Source organism: Eriocheir sinensis, chromosome 47 (assembly GCF_024679095.1).
Source record: "Eriocheir sinensis breed Jianghai 21 chromosome 47, ASM2467909v1, whole genome shotgun sequence".
Taxonomy (NCBI): Eukaryota; Metazoa; Arthropoda; class Malacostraca; order Decapoda; family Varunidae; genus Eriocheir; species Eriocheir sinensis.
In genome coordinates, this window is record NC_066555.1 from 9,304,773 (window position 1) to 9,327,715 (window position 22,943).

General features: G+C 42.0%; 1 protein-coding gene across 4 annotated transcripts in view; it reads right to left on the reverse strand.

Annotated features, from left to right (window-relative positions):
- Positions 1-22,943, reverse strand: part of LOC126981370 (serine-enriched protein-like) — a 199,036-nt gene that overhangs the window by 109,579 nt on the left and 66,514 nt on the right. For 3 of the 4 annotated variants that reach the window (XM_050832394.1, XM_050832397.1, XM_050832398.1), the window contains exon 4: positions 1,275-1,313. The exons of the other annotated variant lie outside the window; for it this stretch is intronic. In XM_050832394.1, coding sequence (XP_050688351.1) covers positions 1,275-1,313 — 39 coding nt within the window. The remainder of the gene's footprint in view (positions 1-1,274; positions 1,314-22,943) is intronic. 4 annotated transcript variants of the gene reach the window in all.

Sequence of the window (22,943 nt, forward strand, 5' to 3'; positions counted from 1 at the left end):
AAGCCTTGACCACCTCTTTTGCTACATTTTCCATATCTTCTTTCAGTTGCTTTTCAATTACTTCCTTGAAGTTTACATTAGCTTTTTCATGTTCTACTTTCCAAGTCTTCATTTCACCCAACACCTCCTCTCTCACTCGCTGTTCTTCCTTGGCCACTATTGCTTGCGGGTCTTCATTTTCCTTTCTTACGACTCCCAGGCCTTCCTTCATCGTTTTTTTTTTTTTTTTCGCCAACTTCTCTCTCAACTCCTCATTTTCTTGAACTAGTTTTTACCCTTGTCCTCTAGACTGCGTACTCTTGACCGTAGATCCCTTTGCTGTTTCTTAGCTTGCATGTCTTCCTCCTCGAACTTTACTTTTCCAATCCACTTATTTAATTTCTTCTCTATCAGCAACACTCTTTTATACACAGCTGACTCTTTACTACTAAATATAGAAAAAAAACTAGCCTCGGTAGTTTCATAACAATCGTCTCCACTTTTCTCACTGTCCTCCATAGCTGTCCCTCGTGTTTTCGTTCGTGCTCCAGCTCCTCTTCGTCTTCTTTTCGGTGTCTGCCACCTTTCATCTTCATCCCCATCACTCATCCTATACCAGCTTAATTAGGAGACGGGCCCAACTCAAAACATCTCCCAGACCCCGCAAAAACACAACCCGGTCTGCAGACGAAATCAGCACAGGTAGTGGGGAGCGCTGCATGCTACGTCCTCCCCGCTCGACTTTCGGCTCAAGTGTGTGTATATATATATATATATATATATATATATATATATATATATATATATATATATATATATATATATATATATATATATATATATATATATATATATATATATATATATATATATATATATATATATATATATATATATATATATATATATATATATATATATATATATATATATATATATATATATATATATATATATATATATATATATATATATATATATATATATATATATATATATATATATATATATATATATATATATGTATATATATATATATATATATATATATATATATATATATATATATATATATATATATATATATATATATATACAAGTAATACGTATAAATTTTGTCTGGACATAAAACATTGATATCGTTACTCATGTGAACACAAAATATTACTACGTCACACTACAAGATGCTTAACACCACTGTTGCGATAGAAAAATGCGGTCTGAAAAGTTGAAGTATGTTTAGTAAAAAAAAAATATTTAGGAGAGCAAAAGAAAGCTATAAAGACAACGCCTACCTCCGGGATGGTGTCCAATTTGTGAGTGTATCCGGAGCGCTGGAAGCAATAACACAACACGGCCATTAGCTGGCACACACACACACACACTCTCTCTCTCTCTCTCTCTCTCTCTCTCTCTCTCTCTCTCTCACACACACACACACACACAGTCTCTCTCTCTCTCTCTCTCTCTCTCTCTCTCTCTCTCTCTCTCTCTCTCTCTCTCTCTCTCTCTCACACACACACACACACACACACACACACACACACACACACACACACACACACACACGCGCGCGCACACAGTGGAATGGTTAGCAAGCTTCGGTTAGAAACCGAGATGTTCCGGGTTTGTTTTCCGGACGGAGTTGAGACGGATGGGTACTTTCCTTTCATTCCTGCTCCTGTTCACCCATTAGAAAATAGGCACTAGCTGTCCGTTGGAGGTTATATCCCGCCTTCCGGGGTTGTGGGAATGTGAGAACAAGTTCCATTCGTACCCAAAGATATTCTTGAATAAAGCTTCAAACTCTGGCGAAGGAAATAGTCTGGTGATCCCGAGTCCAGCACATGATCAGATCATGGTGAATGATTCACACACACACAAATCCATTTAATCTTAGTACCTTTCCTTCTTCCAGCAATGTTAGTAAAATGTTTCATGGGGATTAAGTCCTTGAGGGCTTAATAGGAGACAGCACCCTCATTTACCAACCCCTCATCAAAAATATCCATGTAACGGGCACTAACCTCGTAGATGTCTGTAGTATTTTAACGGGCACCTCAGAACTGCAACCTGTACACCTCTTACCAGGTTGTCTATGGCCATCATAGGCCATAGGATTTCAATATATCTGTTTTAAATTCATCATAGTCCTCAAGTCATTACCCTCCTTTTGCCTTGCTCTTTCAGCGCATTACCCCTCAACACATTGGCATTCAATAACACTCACTTCTCAAGAGGCCAGTCAAACTTCTCAAATCTCACAAATCACACTGTCACATTTCCCTCATCGAAATCCGGAACCAGGTTACTACTCCTAGTGAGCCTATTCTCCGGAGTGTCTTCCCGTATCGTTACCTGGTTTGCCATACGAGAATCTCCAGGAAGCTCTAATCAGGACTTCTCCAATTCATACTACCTCCGCCGCTCTGCCTCCTCGTATTGTAACTTTTTCTTCCTCAACTACCTCCCCTGTTGCCATTTCTTCTCCTCCAACTCCAGCTTCCGCAACTCCAGCAGTACCTGAACCTCTAGTGACAAACCTCCCGGGTATGAAGGAGTGGAGTGAACATCATGATAGTCATAAGCAGTGGTGGGCACGGTTCCGCTAATCTGCTAACCGCTAATTATTGAAGCTAACTTTTTCGTTAGCTGATTAGCGTTTTTGCTAACTTTGGAAACAGATAGCGGACCAATTAGCTTCCGCTAAATGTAGTTCCTCCTCCGCTAACTTAGGTCCACTAAAGAAATCATACAGGTTTGTTCTTGTCCGTTGTGGGCAGACACAGCACCAGTTGAGCAACATGGCACAATAATTCCAGGATTCACGGTTCACGGTTCAACTCATCGTAATACCATTTTCTTATTTGTTTTGTCGAGTTTTTAAAATACATCTTGATTCTACAGTCACTGCTAAGTCTGATGGTGTCAACCAAAACTGGCTTGCTCGTATATGAGGTGAGCTATGGCATATAATAAAGAAACATGTCTCACTCGAGCATGTAAGATGTGGTCCGACATGAGTGTTAGCGGGAGAGCGGAGCAGCCAATCAGCTGCAAGCTTACCAACCTGCCTAGGCGCCAGGAATCTAGCTTAAGTGAACAGACTATAGTTGTATAATCACATTATGTATTGCCTGTGGGTTTGGATGGCATGTTCCTCCCTTTTTCTTTGTTGTTTCCCTGCAACAATAAACTTTCAATCAATCAAGTTCGTCACTTTGATGGTTGAAAGTTCTGAGAAGCACACACTTCCGCGACTCAGACCGCCTGCTCACTAACCTCGCAACAGAACCCAAACAAACTATTGGGAAAGTCGTATATATCTGGGTTATCTGAGGAAAGGCGACCTGAGTACATTACTTATGCCCTCAAGTCTCAAGTTAACTAAAACTGCAGATAAGGACACCAACTGCCTCACTACATGAGAGGAAGACTCTCTATCTGCTAACATTCTCCTACCACAGAACCAATTTGTCTGCTCACGGAGCCAGGGGAAAACGCCAGGGTGAATATATATCTTCCATTAACTGATATAGCGTTGACTCCCCACCCCCAAAACATCCCGAGCGTAAGGGCTTTGACAACGGAAACAAAAACGGGGATAACACTTTCTTCAGCTCAGACTAACTGGACAGTGAAGAAAACAGTCATGGATGGGCAGTGTGTGTAATATAGGAAAGGGGAATTTCTGTTCCCTTCCCAGGCCGAATTAAGTTAAAACTACAGCAACTACAGCAACTGGTGGCGTATTTTTTCTGATATTTTAAGTTAAAACTACAACAACTACAGCAACTGGTGGCTTCAGTTTTTCCTGATATCAAATGGTGGAGTCAGGAGCCTCGGTGGGAGTGGTTTGTGAAGTTATCACCTTTGGATGAATTGACCACAGTAACACGATCACCGCTTGTTTATGCAATTCGGCACAATACAGCAGGACATGAGACGCGCTTTCTAGGTATATAACACTATTGATAACAGACGACAAATTTAAAATAATGCGAGGTCTTCAAAACTTTTTTTTATGACACGATGCGGGAAAATCGATGAATGAAATATATCGCTACCGAATATCGACTGAATATACGTAAAAAATGTATCGACGGTACCCATTTCGTTGTATAACGAAAAAAGTAGTGTCACCATGAGATATGGAGATAACTCGGCAGCATACCGAGATAAATCAGAGAGTGGAGGAGAGTGAGACCAGGTGGCCAAAGTGTGGATACACTTTCTAAGAAAATGTGGGTGAAGCATGCCGATTTTTTTTCTTTTTTACATATATATATATATATATATATATATATATATATATATATATATATATATATATATATATATATATATATATATATTTCTATTTTTTTTTTACAACAAAGGATACAGCTCAAGGGCACAAAAAAAAAAAAACAATAATAAACAAAAAAAGCCCGCTACTCGCTGCTCCCAAAAGAGACTCAAAAGAGGTGGCCGAAAGAAAGGTCAATTTCGGGAGGAGAAGTACCCTGATTCCCTCCTTTTGAAAGAGTTCAAGTCGTAGGCAGGAGGAAATACAGATGAAGGAAGAATGTTCCAGAGTTTACCATCGTGAGGGATGAAAGAGTGAAGATGCTGGTTAACTCTTGCATAAGGGGTTTGGACAGTATAGGGATGAGCATGAGTAGAAAGTCGTGTGCAGCGGGGCCGCGGGAGGGGGGGAGGCATGCAGTTTGCAAGTTCAGAAGAGCAGTCAGCGTGGAAATATCGATAGAAGATAGTAAGAGAGACAACATCGCGACGGAATTTAAGAGGTAGAAGACTATCAGTAGGAGGAGGAGAGCTGATGAGACGAAGAGCCTTAGACTCCACTCTGTCCAGAAGAGCTGTGTGAGTGGAGCCTCCCCACACGTGAGATGCATACTCCATACGAGGGCGGACAAGGCCCCTGCATATGGATAGCAACTGCGCGGGGGAGAAGAACTGGCGGAGACGATACAGAACGCCCAACCTCGAGGAAGCTGATTTTGCGAGAGAGGAGATAATTATGAAGTTTCCAGTTGAGATTTTGAGTTAAGGATAGACCGAGGATGTTTAGTGTTGAAGACGGTGACAGCTGAGTGTTGTCGAAATATAGGGGATAGATGTTTGGAAGATTGTGTCGAGTTGATAGGTGGAGAAATTGAGTTTTTGAGGCATTAAAGGACACAAGGTTCCTTCTGCCCCAATCGGAAATGATAGCAAGGTCTGAGGTTAGGCGTTCTGCAGCCTCCAGTCTGGAGTCGTGTACTTCTAGTTGAGAGGGTCTTCTATTGAAAGAAGTTGAATAATGCAGAGTGGAGTCGTCGGCGTATGAGTGGACAGGACAGTTTGTTATGGAAAGAAGATCATTGATGAATAACAGGAAGAGAGTGGGTGATAGAACAGAGCCCTGTGGAACACCACTGTTGATAGGTTTAGGGGAAGAGCAGTGACCGTCTACCACCGCAGAGATAGAATGGCCGGAAAGGAAACTGGAGATAAAGGAACAGAGAATGGGCTAGAATCCGAAAGAGGGCAGTTTAGAAAGCAAAGATTGATGCCAGACTCTATCGAAGGCTTTCGATATGTATCGATATATATATATATATATATATATATATATATATATATATATATATATATATATATATATATATATATATATATCTCTCTCTCTCTCTCTCTCTCTCTCTCTCTCTCTGTATATATATATATATATATATATATATATATATATATATATATATATATATATATATATATATATATATATATATATATATATAAGAACTTAAGAACGTAAGGAGTTTGCAAGAGGCCGGTTGGCCTATACAAGGCAGCTTCTGTACACTTAACCCCACCTTACCTCACCGTCCATCTCTTTATCTAACCTCTTCTTGAATGTATCTACGGTATTGGCACCCACAAAATGGCTCCCAAGTCTGTTCCATTCGTCCACCACTCTATTGGTGAACCAATTTTTGCCTATGTCTTTGTTGAAGTTGAATTTGTCTAATTTATAACCATTGCTACGCTTCCTACCTGGCTCTTTTACTATCAAAATCTTATTGACATCCCCTTTATTAAAGCCCTTCATCCATTTATAGATTTCGATCAAGTCTCCTCGTAACCTTCACCTTTCTAGAGAGTGTAGACTTAAATGCTTCAGCCTGTCTTCATAAGGCAAGTTTCTCACCCTCTGAATCATCTTTGTCATCCTCCTCTGTATAGATTCTAACATCTTGATATCTATTCTATAGTAGGGGGACCAGAACTGAACAGCATAATCGAGATGAGGTCGAACTAGTGCTAAGTAAAGTTTGAGGATGACTTCAGCACTCTTATTGCTTACGCTCCTTGAGATGAAACCAAGTACTCTGTTTGCCCGATTTTTAGCCTGAATGCATTGAGCCCTAGGACGGAGGTCAGCGCTCAGTAGGACTCCTAAGTGTCACTCCTAAGTCTCTCTCACGCCCAGGCCTGCTTAGAGGAGTGTCATTTAAGAAGGAATTGTGTGAGGGGTTATTCCTACCTACACTCAGAATGCTACACTTCCCGACATTAAATTCCATCTGCCACTCCCCCACCCAATCATATAGTCTGTCAAGCTCATCCTTGAGAACGCTAGCGTCCCTGTCTGATTGGATTACTTTACCGATCTTGGTATCATCTGCGAACTTGCTGACATCACTACTAATTCCTGTGACCAAGTCATTGATGTAAATAATAAAAAGCAGAGGACCCAGCACCGACCCTTGTGGGACTCCACTCGTAACACTGCCCCATTCAGATTTTTTACCATTGATTTGCACTCTCTGCTTCCTATCACTAAGCCACGCCCTGATCCAGTTCAAAACTTTCCCATCTATGCCGTGAGCCTGTAATTTTAGTAATAGCCGGTGATGGGGAACTTTGTCGAACGCTTTACTGAAATCTAGATACAATATGTCATAGTTTTCATCTCGGTCAATGGCCTCTATTACTTTAGTGTAGAAGGACAACAGGTTAGTAAGGCAAGACCTACCCTTTGTGAACCCATGCTGTGAATCAGGAATTAAATTATGCTTTTCTAGATAGTCCCGAATGCTCCCGGCTATAATTGACTCCATCTTTCCTACAACTGATGTTAAGCTAATTGGGCGATAATTTGAGGTGGCTGACTTGTCTCCCTTTTTGAAAATCGGCGTCACATTAGCTACTTTCCATTGATTGGGCACATACCCAGAATTTACCGACATCTTAAAGATGTCGGTAAGCGGGCCACTGAGGACCTCCTTGCACTTGGGAATACTTCGTCTGGGCCCGGCGATTTGTTTTTCTTCAACATACTAATCTCATCCTGGACTACTTGCCTAGTGATGATCACATCCCTCAACTTGTCGTTCCCTTCGCCCTCATATACCTGAACTCTCTTCGGAATGGTTGTTAGATTTTCCTGCCTGAAAACCGAGAGGAAATAGTCATTCATCATTTGGCTCATATCTTCTCCAATCTCAACGAACTCGCCCGTGTTTGTTTTCAACGGTCCAATTCTGTCCCTTGTTTTCGTTCTGTACAATTTGAAGAAGCCCTTGGGATCGCTCTTGGCCTCGTTGGCTACCCTAATCTCATATTTTCTTTTTGCTAGGCGGGTGTTCTTCTTCACCGACCTGGCTAGCTCAACAGACTTACCCCGGAGTTGTGTTTCTCCGTTCTTTATTTTCCAATAAATTCCTCTCTTCAAGCCAGTCTCATGCTTGAGTCTGCGGGTCATCCATTTGGGGTCGTTATTTTTCTTCCTACGTGCTTGGTAAGGGATATGCTGTCTCTGCACCTCTGCAATTACTCTAAATTATTGTAGGTCATTTCTACATGGTTCCCTTGTCTTTCCGGTTCCAGCCCTCGGATCTGTCCCTCATCCAGCCCTAAGGTTCCCCAATTTATCTCCTCAAGGTGTCTTCTGAGCCCCTCATAATCAGCTCTTCTAAAGTCAGGCACCAACACAGGATTGAGTTCATGGGTCACTGCTCAATCTAATTTAAACCTAATTTCCTTGTGATCACTGCCACCTAATTCTCCCCCAACATCTAGCTCGCTGATCCTATTCTCGTTGTTAGATGAGACTAAGTCTAAAATGTTGTTACCTCTGGTGGGCTCAGTCACTGTCTGCTTGAGAAAATTATCATGTATTACTTTCAGAAAATCCTCAGATTCTAAATCACCCACCACGCCTTCCCAGTCTATATTCCTATTGTTAAAATCCCCGATTATGCAGACATTTTAGCTCCTGCTCGCCCTGCCTACCTCTTGCAGTAATATATCAGTGTCCTGCCTGCTAAGGTTGGGTGGCCTGTAAAGAACCCCTAGAATTAGTTTGTCTTTCCCTTTATGGACATCCACCCAAACTGATTTTGAGTCGCTATTTGTTTGAACAGAGTTGTTAGCGGAATATTTAAGTGTGCCTTTAACATAAAGTGCCACCCCCCCCTCCCCTTCTTCCTTTTCTATCTTTGTTAAACATCTGATAATCATCTATTTCATACTCTGACATGAAATTTTTGTTTCCGTGATAGCTATAATGTCGAATTTCTCGACACATACTTCCCCCTCAGTAGATCTATCTTGTTCCTGAGACTCCTACTGTTGGTATAATAAGCTGTTAGCCCATCCTTTCTTACATCCATTCGAAAACTCCTGCGCCCCCTAGTCCCAGTCTGCGATGCATAGTCACTGATGACAGGCCCTCTCCCCTCGCCTACCCTAAAAAATCCTGTAGAGTGCTAAGTGATCGCTCGGGGGAGTCTGCGAGAACCTCCACCCCCTAGAGTGACAGGTGCACACCATCCTTGGCATACAAGGTGCCTTTATCGTAGAAGAGGTCCCAATTATCCAGGAAAAGCCAACCATTTCGCTTACAGTGGGCCGCCAGCATGCTGTTTACTGCTAAGGCTCTGGAAAGCCATCCCTCACCTACCCCCTCCTCGGCAAAACACCACAATCGGCCGGCACCCTTGAAGTCTCACTTTGGCGAACGATTCCCTGAAGCGCCGAAATATCTCATCGCTACCCACTCTACCGATGTCATTACCACCGAAACTGCAGAAGACGATAGGCTGTGTCCCCTCCCCTGCTAAAATTTCCTCCATCCTGTCAGATACGTGCTGTATGCCTGCCCGGGGAAAGCACACTCGAAGCCTATTTTCCTTATCCCTTGAACAGAAGTACCTGTCAATGAGCCTGACGTGACTGTCCCCCACCACCAGGACTTTCCTCTTAGAAACTGCGTCAGTAGACGGAAGGGAAGACGCTACAGGAGGAAAGAGAGGGGCGGCAACAGGGGAGGAGGAGGAGGAGGAGGACGATGAGTGGGAGAAGGAGAGAGAGGAGGGGGATGACGTCGAAGGGGAAGGGGGAGAGGAGGAGGTGGCTGAGGTGGTGCCGGAGGTGGCGGAGAAGGTGGTGGGAAACATGGAAACATGGAAATGCAGGCAAAAGAAAGCCTATTGGCCCGCTTTGGTGATTTAATTTGCTCGACAGCCACTTGGGGCTTGAGGAGCAGATGAAAGCACCTCGATATTGAGGAGCAGATGACAGCACCTCGATATTGAGGAGCAGATGAAAACACCTCGATATTCAGTTTACTCCCGACGCAGCGAAATGACTGTCGATTCAATATTTTAAGGAGTCGATGGTATTCGCATTTACTACTTCTGAGGGAAGATTGTTCCAGTGGCGGATGACTCGGTTTGAAAAGAAACTCCTTCCAATGTCTGTTACATACTGAATAGGTAAACCGTTATTTCTAGTTCTTGAGTTGGTTTGCAGTTCAAAGAATTTGGAGTAATCGACGTTATTGAACTTTTTCAGGTACTTGAAGACTTGAATCATATCCCCTCGTAGACGTCTTTTCTCCAAAGTAAAGAGATTGAATCGCTTGAGTCGTTACTCGTACGGTTGGGCCCTTAAGGTTGGAATCATCTTCGTGGCGCGTCGTTGAATCCTTTCCAGTAATCCTTTCTGTAATTAAGAGACCAGAACTGTACTGCATACTCGAGGTGCGGTCTCACCATGGAATTATACAAGGACAGCATCACGTCTGGCGTTTTACACTCGAAGTTCCTCTCTATGAACCCGAGCATAGTGTTGGCTTTGTTGTATGCTTTTTTACAGTGATTCGCGTGTTTCAGGTCACTGCTGACAGTGACTCCAAGATCCTTTTGCTTGTGCATCGCCTGCAGAGGTTTCCCATTCATGATGTATGTGTGGTTGTTATTTCTGGACCCATTGTGCATGACTTTGCATTTGTCAACATTGAAGGACATTTGCCATTTTTCCGACAATTCGATAATGTGATTGAGGTCTTTCTGAATGATTTTGCAATCGGTCGTTGTGAGGGCCTTTCCAACCACCTTGGTGTCATCAGCAAATTTCGATATTGTGGATTTCAGTCCTGATTCTAGGTCATTGATATATATGATAAAGAAAATGGGTCCCAGCACTGACCCTTGAGGCACTCCACTAGTGACTGGAAGCCAGTCGGAAGGCTGTCCGTTGAGAAGTACTCGTTGTTTTCTGCCGGTGAGCCAATCTCTTATCCACGCGATCAGATTGGCTCCAATGCCCGCCCATTGCAGTTTCTTCAGGAGACGCTCGTTCGGTACCTTGTCGAAGGCTTTCTGAAAGTCCAGGTATATAACATCACTGGGGATGTGGGCATCTCAGTTCTTATATATACCTTGGAAGAAGTCTAATAAATTCGTTAGGCAGGAGCGCTTGTTTTTGAAGCCATGCTGGGTGTCGGGGATTATATTATTGTCTTCTAGAAACTTAACAAGTTTGTCTCTAATAATCTTTTCGAGTATTTTTCCTGCCACTGACGTCAAACTTATGGGTCTGTTGTTTAATGCAACGCTTTTGTCTCCTTTTTTGAAAATCGGTGTTACGTTCGCCATCTTCCAGTCTTCTGGGACCTTGTTCAGTTGTTGAATATGTTAGTGAGTGGCTGAAGTATTTGTTGTTTAAGCTCTTTTAATAACCGCGGGGACAAACTGTCGGGACCCGTTGACTTGTTCGTGTCGAGTTTGTCCAAGTACTTTTTCACTTCTCGGTCGCATATTGAGTCAGTTTCCAGGGGCGAGATCCCCCTCGGCGGGTCAGGGCCCTCAGGAATGGTTTCGATGTTCTCGACTGTGAATACGGATGCGAAGTTACTGTTGAGGATTCTGGCCATCTGTTTACTGTCCTGAGTTACAGATCCAGTCTCGTCTGTCAGGGGACCAATATTGTATTTTACTTTCTTTTTCGATCTGATGTATGTGGAGAATTTTTTGGAGTTGGTTGATGTCGCGCGCTATTTGTTTCTCATAGTTGCGTTTACTACTCCGAATAAGGGTGCGACAAGCTCTGAGGCTGGTGTGGTACTGTGTACGGGCTTCGGCCGCGTCATTCTCTTTCATTAGGTTATAATTCCTTTTTTTTTAAAGTTTACTGCCCTTTTTATTTCTCTGGTCATCCACGGTGGATCTACGGCACCATTTACTCGCCTGGATTTCGTAAGCACTGTAGCCTTCTCTACCCCCAAAAGATTATCTTTGAAGTCGTTCCACACGTTGTCGATTGTATTGTCGGTGAGGTTAAGTTGGTCCCAGGTCGCAGGGGGGAGCAGCTCACGGGCTAGGTTGAAATTTGCTTTTTTGTAGTCTGGTATCACTGACAGATTGTCTACGAGTTTGTGACTTATGTTGACATTAAAATGGATTAAGTGGTGATCGCAACCATTAATTTTCTCACCAATTTCACAGACGCGAATGAAGTCGGGGTCACTTACTAGTACCAGATCCAGCAGATTGTTTTCTCTTGTCGGTTGAGTTACAACTTGAGTGAGGAACGAATCCTCCACCATTTCTAAAAGCCTGTTACCCTCTTGATCTTCAGCCAAATGTCCCCAGTCAATGTTAGGGCAATTAAAGTCCCCAATTATTATTGCTTCTTTGCTTTGTGTTAGAAAGTGAAGCTCTTCGTACAGGGCATTGTCGTCGGCTGCCTGTTGTTTTTGGGGCCTGTATACGTTCGCAAGTGTTAGTTTCTTATTATTCGCGGTTATTTCCACATAGACGGAATCGTAATTCTCTGCGTCCTGTTTGTCTATTTTTATGGCTGGGAGCTTACTTTTTACGTAGTAAATTACTCCACCTCCTTTCTTGTGCTCTCGATTTTTGTGGAAGCTATCGTACCCGAGGAATGACAGTTCGGATACTAGATGTGGAGAGTTGGCCCATGGCTAAAGCATCTGGTTTCTCTGTTGCAATATACGCCCTAATTTCGTCCTTTTTGGGTATTAAACTACGTGCATTTGTGTACAAAACAGAAATGTGACTCATGTTTTGGCCGCGACGAGTTGTATCAGTCCGCACCGACGCTACAGGTTGATTGATCAAGGGCTGCCTTTGCTCCGCCCTCGCCTGCAGTTTTTTTTAAAGGCTTTTCGAAAAGCTTTTAACTGCCTCGTCCAGAAGCCTCCCGAAATGCGCCGAACCAACCTCATTCAGGTGAAGGCCATCGTCACGAAACAAGTCTGGGCGTTCAAGGAAGTGATGCCATGCGTTTGTGAACGCTACGCCTTCGTCGTCACAAATTTCCTTCAGACTTGTATTGATGTTGCACGCTTTGCTGTTGAAAACGGCGTAAGCGCTGATTCTAGGTAGAATTCCAGAGACAATGACGTGAGGGGACTTTGTCTTGTATTGGCGAATGACTTGACGGTATTTTGATAGTAGGGCCTGAGGTTGAGTAGACTAAACGTCATTTGTCTCCGCGTGAATCAGATAAACTGTGTCTTCCTTCGCGCTTTCCGTGACAGCATCGACAGCTGATGTAATGTCGTCCAGCTTGGCTCCCGGAATGCAATAACGCCTCCGCGTCTCTGTATCGCGGCCGCAGAATGCAATGAGTTGACCTCTAACCAGCGAGTCCCCTACAAGTCTAACAAATGTTTTCAGCTTGTCTGTGCTCCGAAACTGTGTCTGATCTACGCAGACCAGAGCAGGAAGAATGGTCTTGCGGCGTCTGATGGATGAGTAGTGAGCAGTGGAAGGGAGGCTACTGGAGGTGGAAGCGTTAAGAGGGTTGGCAGAGAGGGGGACAAGGGTGAGTCGAGGGAAGAGGAGGAAGAGGTGGTAGGGGGACCAGTGGTTGATCGGGGGGGAGTGGAGGAGGAGGAGGAGGAGGAAGGGGCGGAAGAGGAAAGGGAGAAAGAATGAGGGGAGGAGGAAGAGTATGTCGACCTGGTGGTGGTGATGGTGGCATGAGTAGTGGAGGAGGTGGGGGTGATGGCAGCGGTGGTGGTGGTATTACAGGGAGGGAAAGACCCCGTGAGGTTCTGTTGGGAGCAAACTGAGGTGGAAGAGTGAAGGGGAGTGTTGAAGTCTATTCGTGAACAGATAGGAAGGGAGGTGGTTGGGGTAGGGAGGGGGGGAGGGGGTAGGAAGGGAGGTGGGAGGTGAAGAGAGGGGGGAAACGCGTACAGGCTCTGATGGAAGGGTGGGGCAGAAGGAGGCGGAAGGAAGGAGCGGGTAGGAGGAAGGGGCGTGAAGGTGGAAGGAGGTAGAGGCTAGGAGATTGGAGGGGAAAGTGGAGGAGGAGGAGGTATGTGGTTGGGTCAGAATTGCAGAATACGTGGTTGTGGACTCGTGATGAGAAGGCGTAGGAAGTGCGGGATATGATGTAACAATTTCCCATAACAAGGCATTTGAGCGTTTCAAGTCCTGTGAAAGTGAAGTGCTTAAATACGGGAGTCCAAGACACAATATTTACATATAGACTGGCTGGTTTGGGAGGTGGGGGGAGGAAGGGGAGGAGGGGGAAGAGGGGGGGAGGAGGAGGGGAAAGGGGAGGAGGCGAGGGAGGTAGCGGCTGTGGAGGGGGGAGGGGAGGCGAGGGTGGAAGAGAGAGGAGAGGTAGAGCAGGGAGAGGCGGATGAGGGGGAAGAGGAGGAGGAAAGCGGAGAGGAACGGATCAAGGCCTTGAACGGATGCGGGCGAGTGAGAGGAGGGAGGGTGGGTGTGCGGCGGGCGAGGTGGACAAGACAGAGGGGCCTTGGGTGGGAGGAGGGGGGGGTGAGGAATACCCGCGAGTGGAACAGGTGCTACACGTTGTTGTCAGGAGTCCTTCCCTCAAAATTTCAATGTCCCGTGTCAACGCATGAATTGCATCCTCTAGCTGTCTGATGTTTCTTTCATCTTTCTTTGCTTTCATACAAAACCGACATCAATCGATTGCCCCTTTGCTTGTTTTAAAATATTGAGGCGCTTGTCGGCGTCCACATTCGACACAGCGTTTTAACGTGGTGGTCATTTCGCCTTTGTCTATTCCCTGAGATTAGTGAGACAAAACCAAGGGTCTCTGGGCTGCAACCTTTCCAACCTGTCTAGGCGCCTGGAATCTAGCTTCAGTTTCTTTTATATTTTTTATAAATATATCTTGCCAAATTATAGGTGCGTCTTACACGCCGGTGCGTCTTATATGGCGGGAAATACGGTATATATATATATATATATATATATATATATATATATATATATATATATATATATATATATATATATATATATATATATATATATATATATATATATATATATATATATATATCAGGTATTCGTTATATGTGAGGGTTACGTTCTGCAAAAACCTCGCATAATGTGAATTCGCATATATCGAACCTATCATCCCATTAATTATAGGGGATTATGTTCCATGGCCCGTTTTCAAACCCTCTAAATATTGATTCCGGCACTGTTTCACAATAATAAAGCACATTGATTGCTTCCGGGGAGACACACCCAAAGTCTACGATTTAAGCTGATAATTAGCTACCTGAGGATTAACTTTAGGATCAGAAAGAGGAAAAGGTTAATTATAGGCGAGAAAAGTGCGGGAAAACATTTGCACCCGCCGCCCTCTAGTAAGAGTCGGCCACCAAAACCTCACCAACCAGTCGCCCCACGCCGCTACTCCCATAATAGCAATTTTTTCTCGCATAAAACGAATGCTTGGATCATTTAGGTTAGTCGCATATGAGCGAACTCGCATATTTCGAACTCACATATATCGAATACCTGGTGTGTGTGTGTGTGTATATATATATATATAGATATATATATATATATATATATATATATATATATATATATATATATATATATATATATATATATATATATATATATATATATATATATATATATATATATATATATATATATATATATATATATATATATATAAATATATATATATATATATATATATATATATATCTATATATATATATATATATATATATATATGTATATATATATATATATATATATATATATATATATCCCAGTTATTCGACTAGGTCATTCAATTGCTAAAGTAGAAAAGATATATGTAGAATACCAGCAGCTGAAGAAGGGGCAAAATTGTCGATCAACTCCCCAAGTGCAGAAAGAAGAGGATTTCAAGAAGACATTATAGGATCTGTTTGACATAGCCAGTGAAGATGCTCTATCGACTATGCGTATTCAGGAGGACAAGGTTTTCCTGCTAGCTCAAAGAGAACTAGGCCGTAGAGGAACCTTGGGTCCAGTTGATGTCACCTTGACTAAGAAAGAAATGAAAGCAGTTAAGCGCAAGAAACTTCAAGAAGAAAGGAAGCTTCGATCAGACCAGGCAGCATAATCTTCTCTCCAGGCTCAGCAGATTGAGTCTTCAAGTACAGGAAGTGGCATTAGTGAAGATGATGAAAATAATAAGGGAACAACTGCAGATTCTCAAGCCACTCCTGGTCCTTCTAAACGTCGAAAGGCGACAAAGATTAATATTGTGACCCCATCTCTTGCCGTAGCTCTGGACAGGTCAAAAGTAACAGACCGCAAGGCAACAGTAATCTTTGCAGAGGCTGCTCAGTGTTTTGGACAGAATCCTGATGAGTTTAACATCAACAGATCCTCCATCCGGCGGCAAAGACACAAGCAAAGAAGCAAACTAGCAACCTCTCTTAAAGATGAATTTTCTACTGATGTACCAATAAGTGTACGATGGGATGGTAAGCTAATGCAAGATCTGACAACACAGAAACATGTTGATCGACTTCCCATCTTTGTATTAGGCAGTGGAGTCAGCCAGTTACTAAAAGTTGCAAAAATTACAAATGGCACTGGCAAGGAACAAGCCAAGGCAGTCGTAGAAGCATTAGAAGAGTGCGGCCTGGTTGATAAAGTTGTTGCCATGGTATTCGATACAACAGCATCCAATACAGGCCGTGTGAATGGTGCATGCACTCTCATACAGCAGAAGTTAGAAAAAAAAACTCCTGTACTTTGCCTGCAGACACCATATACTGGAGCTTGTTGCCAAAGCTGCTTATACAATACTGATGACTCCAACACAAGGACCAGATGAGCTGCAGTTCAAAATTTTCAGGCAAAATGGGAATCCATTGACCAAAATGTGTTTGAAACTGGTCCTGATCATGAAGAGGTGGCACTTCTCACCCAAGATACTAAAACACAAGTGATTTCCTGGGCTGAAAAGACTTTGGAAGAGATACATGATTTGAGGGATGACTACCGAGAACTTCTGGAGCACTCTATGATTTTCCTTGGAGGGACTCCATCCAGAGGAGTTCACTTTCTTCGTCCTGGACCAATGCATCATGCTCGGTGGATGTCCAAAGAAATATACTCCCTGACTCCGTGGACAATTCAAGCTAACCAAAACACAGGAGCAGGGTTTGCGTCGGATGTCTATCTTTGTTGCTACCGTGTATGTGAAACACTGGACTGAGGCTCCCCTTCCCATGGCGGCTCCCCGAAATGACTTGGAGCTTCTGAAAACCCTCTATGACTACAAAAATATTGATAAGGAAATTTCAGAATCCACCCTGGAAAAATTCACCTCCCATCAATGTTACTTGTCAGAAGAGCTGGTTGCTCTTAGTTTCTTTGATCCTGCTGTTCCATCTACTACCAAGAGCTTGATGGTCAAAGCAATGAGTGAGCAGCCTGCAACTGAAGACCCGCCAAACGAGCTGCAGTCACACCGAAAGCTATCAAACAACATGGATTGGAAAACTTTGTGACCAAAGGAACAATGGCTTTCTTCAACGAGATGAATCTCTCAACTGGATACCTTTCTGAACCCCCAAAATCTTGGAGCTCGCGAGACGACTTTCAGAAGGCAGTTAAAATCATCCAAGGAATTAAAGTTACAAACGACAACCCAGAGCGAGGCGTAGCACTCATCCAAAAGTACAACAGACTTCAACAGGTTGTTGCAGCTCATCGTAAACTGTATCCAGATAGCCAGAAATCTACGCTGCTAGAACATCAGTGAATGAAACAAAAAACAAAGCATTTCCTAACATTTTCTACAGGGTAGTGGTTGGGGAAAGAGGTTGGTGGGGTACAAATGAGTTGGGTCCTCGTCCCGTACCCTGGTAACACAGATAATTAAGTAGATACTGAAGGAAAAGGCTAAAATATTATTATTAAATTATATTACAAAATCCTTATAAGTAAAATCTTTAAATCTTGATTATTTGTGGCTAAAACTCATAAGAAATATGTTTACTAATATTACTCAGGGCTGGAATTCTCAAACATACTCACTAACTACGAACTAACATAACTACGCACTATTGATTTAGCGCCCGACGTTAGCATCAGATTCACAAAGCAAGTTTTAGATGGTAGTTAGAGGCGCGCTAAGTCAGCGAGGCCGATGATTAGTTGATGACGTCATTGGCCTTGCAGCGAATCACAAGCATGTTCAATAAACCGTCAGCCAATCCTAGGGAGGCCCCTCCAGTTGCTGGTTCAAAAGAACCTGTTCTCTTTTCCTATTTTCTTTCTTTTAAGGCAAACTGTACTAAATCATAATCTAGGAACAATTATTTCGTTGTTTGCTGCACATTTACGTCAAGGTAACTCTGCTGTTCGATGTCTTGTTATCTAAGAACATGCTTAAGGGGAAGAAAAAGAAGATAAGGAGGAGATTGAGGCAGGAAGAGAGCAAATTAAAAATAATGTAGCACATATATATACCGAGGCAGACAAGGACGGAAGGAAGGAACGAGGAAAAGTTAAGACTGTCTTGCCATATCTGCAGCCCAACTCATGGGCTGTCACCCGACAAAGGTCCATGGTCCCACGGAGGGACAAATGTAGAGATGGATGGATGATCGAATGGATGAGGAGGTAGGAAGATGAAGGAGGAGGGAGGTCTGGCAATCCCCCGGCCGGGTGTTGCCATACCGCCCACACTTATCATATACCTCTCAAAGTGTGTATATCTCATCATTTTATAAAGTAATGGGCTTCCTCTACTCGCAAAGTTATATTTCAAGTTGAAAAACGCGATTTATAAGCATTTATACGTAAATATGATAATACTGTTAGCGTTACCGTCAGCTCCCAGGCAGTAGTTATTTAACAACAAATTTAGCGTCACACAGAGCGCGGTAAACGTTTGTAAATCCGCGCGCTAACCCATGACGTCATCGATTAGTTGGTGGTTATTACCGCGCGAGCTTTGTGAATCTCGATCTTCTCAAAACTACGCACTAAGGGCCCAAAACTACGAACTAAGCCTTTGTGGATTCCGCCCCAGGAGTTTAAGATATGTACAAAAGCTATAGTTCAGGATTGTGCAAAGTAATATGATAGAGCGGATACTTATCATACGGATGAACTTGAAGGCTGATGTGCAACCCAGAAATATTATCTGATGAGCGTAATAATTTGCACTCATACATTTAATCCATAAAGGGAAAAAAATGAGGGGTGGGAGATAGAAAAAAAAATCACCCCTACAGGCAATGACCACCCTATATATATGTATATATATATATATATATATATATATATATATATATATATATATATATATATATATATATATATATATATATATATATATATATATATATATATATATATATATATATATATATATATGGCTGAGTGGTTAGCGTGCCGGCCCCGCATTCACCGCATTGTCCATGACGTGGGTTCGAATCCGCCGCTAACCACCTGGGATTTTTCAGTCACCGCCGAGTGGCCTAAGATTACCCACATGCTGTCCTGAAGACCACCTATCAACCCGGACTCTAGAAGAAGCTCTACAAGAATGAGCTCCAGGGGGCAGCATGAACCAATAATAATAATGCCTGCGCCATGACGGGCTCGGGCCGACCATCAGGCCCATATGAATTAGAATACCGGCGCTATAGGCCACATGTAAAAAAAATATATATATATATATATATATATATATATATATATATATATATATATATATATATATATATATATATATATATATATATATATATATATATATATATATATATATATATATATATATATATATATATATATATATATATATATATATATATATTTACACACATATATAATATATATATATATATATATATATATATATATATATATATATATATATATATATATATATATATATATATACACACACACACATTAATATACAATTTTTCAAGTTATTTAATAAAAACTATCAAAAATGGTCCAAACGTTGGGAATATCGGCGTTTTCTGCCGGTGCAGAGTATGACTGCTGTGATAGTTGTGATGACAACCCTCATTTTTTTTTTTTTTTTAAACAAAGGATACAGCTCAAGGGCACACAAAAAAAGGAAACAATAATAAAAAAAAAAGCCCTCTACTCGGTGCTCCGAAAAAAAAGAAGGGAGGAAAGGTGTCCTGATACCCTCCTCTTGAAAGAGTTTAAGTCGTAAGCAGGAGGAAATACAGATGAAGGAAGACTGTTCCAGAGTTTACCAGCGTGAGGGATGAAAGAGTAAAGATGCTGGTTAACTATTGCATAAGGGGTTTGGACAGTATGGGGAGGAGCATGAGTAGAAAGTAGTGTGCAGCGGGGCCACGGGAGGGGGGGAGGCATGCAGTTAGCAAGTTTAGAAGAGCAGTCAGCGTGAAAATAGCGATAAAAGACAAAAAGAGAGGCAACATCGCGACGGAATTTAAGAGGTATAAGACTATCAGTAGGAGGAAGAGAGCTGATGAGACGAAGAGCCTTAGACTCCACTCTGTCCAGAAGAGCTGTGTGAGTGGAGCCCCACCACACGTGAGATGCATACTTCATACGAGGGCGGACAAGGCCCCTGTATATGTATAGCAACTGTTCAGGGGAGAAGAACTGGCGGAGACGATACAGAACGCCCAACCACGAGGAAGCTGATTTAGCAAGAGAGGAGATATGAAGTTTCCAGTTGAGGTTTTGAGTTAACGATAGACCGAGGATATTTAGTGTTGAAGAAGGAGACAGCTGAGTGTTGTCGAATGAAAGGGGATAGGTGTTTGGAAGATTGAGTCGAGTTGATAGGTGGAGAAATTGAGTTTTTGAGGCATTGAAGGACACAAGGTTCCTTCTACCCCAATCGGAAATGATAGCAAGGTCTGAGGTTAAGCGTTCTGCAGCCTGGAGTCGTGTACTTCCTGTTGGGATGGCCTTCTATTGAAAGAAGTTGAATAATGCAGAGTGGAGTCGTCGGCGTATGAGTGAACAGGACAGTTTGTTATGGAAAGAAGATCATTGATGAATAACAGGAAGAGAGTGGGTGATAGGACAGAGCCCTGTGGAATACCACTGTTGATAGGTTTAGGAGAAGAACAGTGACCGTCTACCACTACAGATAGAACGGCCGGAAAGGAAACTGGAGATAAAGGAACAGAGAGAGGGATAGAATCAGCGGTAGGATTCAATTTTTTTTAAGAACCATTCTCTCACTCCAAGCCTCGCTAACAAAAGGTTCTTATAACTTATAATTAAAAAGTGTTCATGGGTGAAAAATTGAGAACCCCTGATTTAAGCTAACAGTAACAATCGGTTCTCGGGATTAAAGAAATTCCAAGAACAGGTTCTTGCGAACCGGTGCGAGCCGGCTGAATCCCATCACTGGATAGAATCCGAAAGAGGGCAGGTTAGAAAGCAAAGATTGTGATGCCTACTGTAATAGTTGTGAGCACTACATCAAATCCTAGCTCCCAAAAACTTGGAAGTGGACTATATAAAGGGCGACTCACGTCCGTCTGTATGTTCTTTATAGACGTCCAAACGTTGATATCTACAGACATAGGCTTTATATGTTTTTGAAGCGCACTATGCTCCAGAGTAATCGTGGCACATAATATTACGACAATAATATACTGTTTTTTAAGTTATTTAATAAAAACTATTAAAAATGGTCCAAACGTTGGGATCATCGGCGTTTTCTGCCGGTGCCGGAGCGGCGGAAGTTGCGGAGCAGAAGCGACTCAGCTGAATTCTACATGGGTGCATTTTTATTTTTATTTTATTAACCTAATAAATTATTTCTTTTATATGGTGACATACAATTGTTCATCATATAAGAAATCTGCTGTTTTTCTGTGTCTCATTTCTTCCGGGCAGCGCCGGGTACTTCAGCTAGTATATATATATATATATATATATATATATATATATATATATATATATATATATATATATATATATATATATATATATATATATATATATATATATATATATATATATATATATATATATATATATATATGTGTGTGTAGAGAGAGAGAGAGAGAGAGAGAGAGAGAGAGAGAGAGAGAGAGAGAGAGAGAGAGAGAGAGAGAGAGAGAGAGAGAGATTCTCTTTAAGGCAGACGATATTACAAGTTACTGTTTTTTTCTGCATTATTCAGCTTCTGGTGAGTTTTCTCTATTTGTCTTGTCAGTTCCCTCTATTTAGTGGCTAGAGCTCTTAGGAGATTTCGAAAAGAAAGGTTGCTGTTCGCGACGTTTCGATCCATTCCTTGGATCGAATCGATCGTAATGCGAAGTGATGCCACCGTGACCTGTGGTTCCTTTTGTACCCGGGTGCTGTGCGCTGATTGATCAGCATATCAATCTTACTCATACTGATATGCAATATACTAACCGGTTCAAAAACAAGATGGATAACAGAGTTGAGAAAACCTATGCTCGTTATCCGGCGGTTGAGGCCGAGCTCCAACCAGTAAAGTTTTATCGCTGACAGGAGAGATTCTTGTCCTTCCTTGAAGAAGAGGGAGGGGCGTGTTGTGAGTGGGATCCCAACAGTACCCAGAGGTCGGTCTTCTAAGCTTAAAAAGAAGATCTTTCTGGAAGTCTACTTGCTTGTGATCTCGAGTTAAGCTTGCAATCAGACCGTAGGCAACTGACACGCGCGCGCGCGCGCACACACACACACACACACACACACACACACACACACACACACACACCTAATATATATATATATATATATATATATATATATATATATATATATATATATATATATATATATATATATATATAAATCTATACAGTTATCTAATAAAGCTAAGAACACCACACAGATATATAATGTGATAACATGTTACATACCATATTATAAGCCAAGGGTAGACAACATTTAAGAGCAACAATAATAACAACAATTATAATAACACACAAATGGAAAACAAAATCAAAATATACATCAAGAAAAAATGCTGACGAAAGTTGCTACTGCTAATGATGTAAATGTTTTAAATGGGTACAGTGACGTAAATTATAAATATCATAAGAATGAAGTGTTAATATCACTTCTGCTACTACCACTACCACCAATGCTGCTACTACTATTACCGCCAGTAGTAGTAGCATTACTACTACTAGTTTCCCAACTACTACTAGTTTCACTATTACTACTACTACTACTACTACTACTTCTACTACTACTAATACTAATACTGCTGCTGATACTACTGCTACTACTACTATAATATATACTCTGTGTCTAGACAAAGCTCAGGCCGTTAGGAGTGACAAGACACAACTGTCATCTTCTTTGGAGCTTAATGGTTGTCAGAAATCATTGGGAAGATAAAAAATGGTAGGTCTT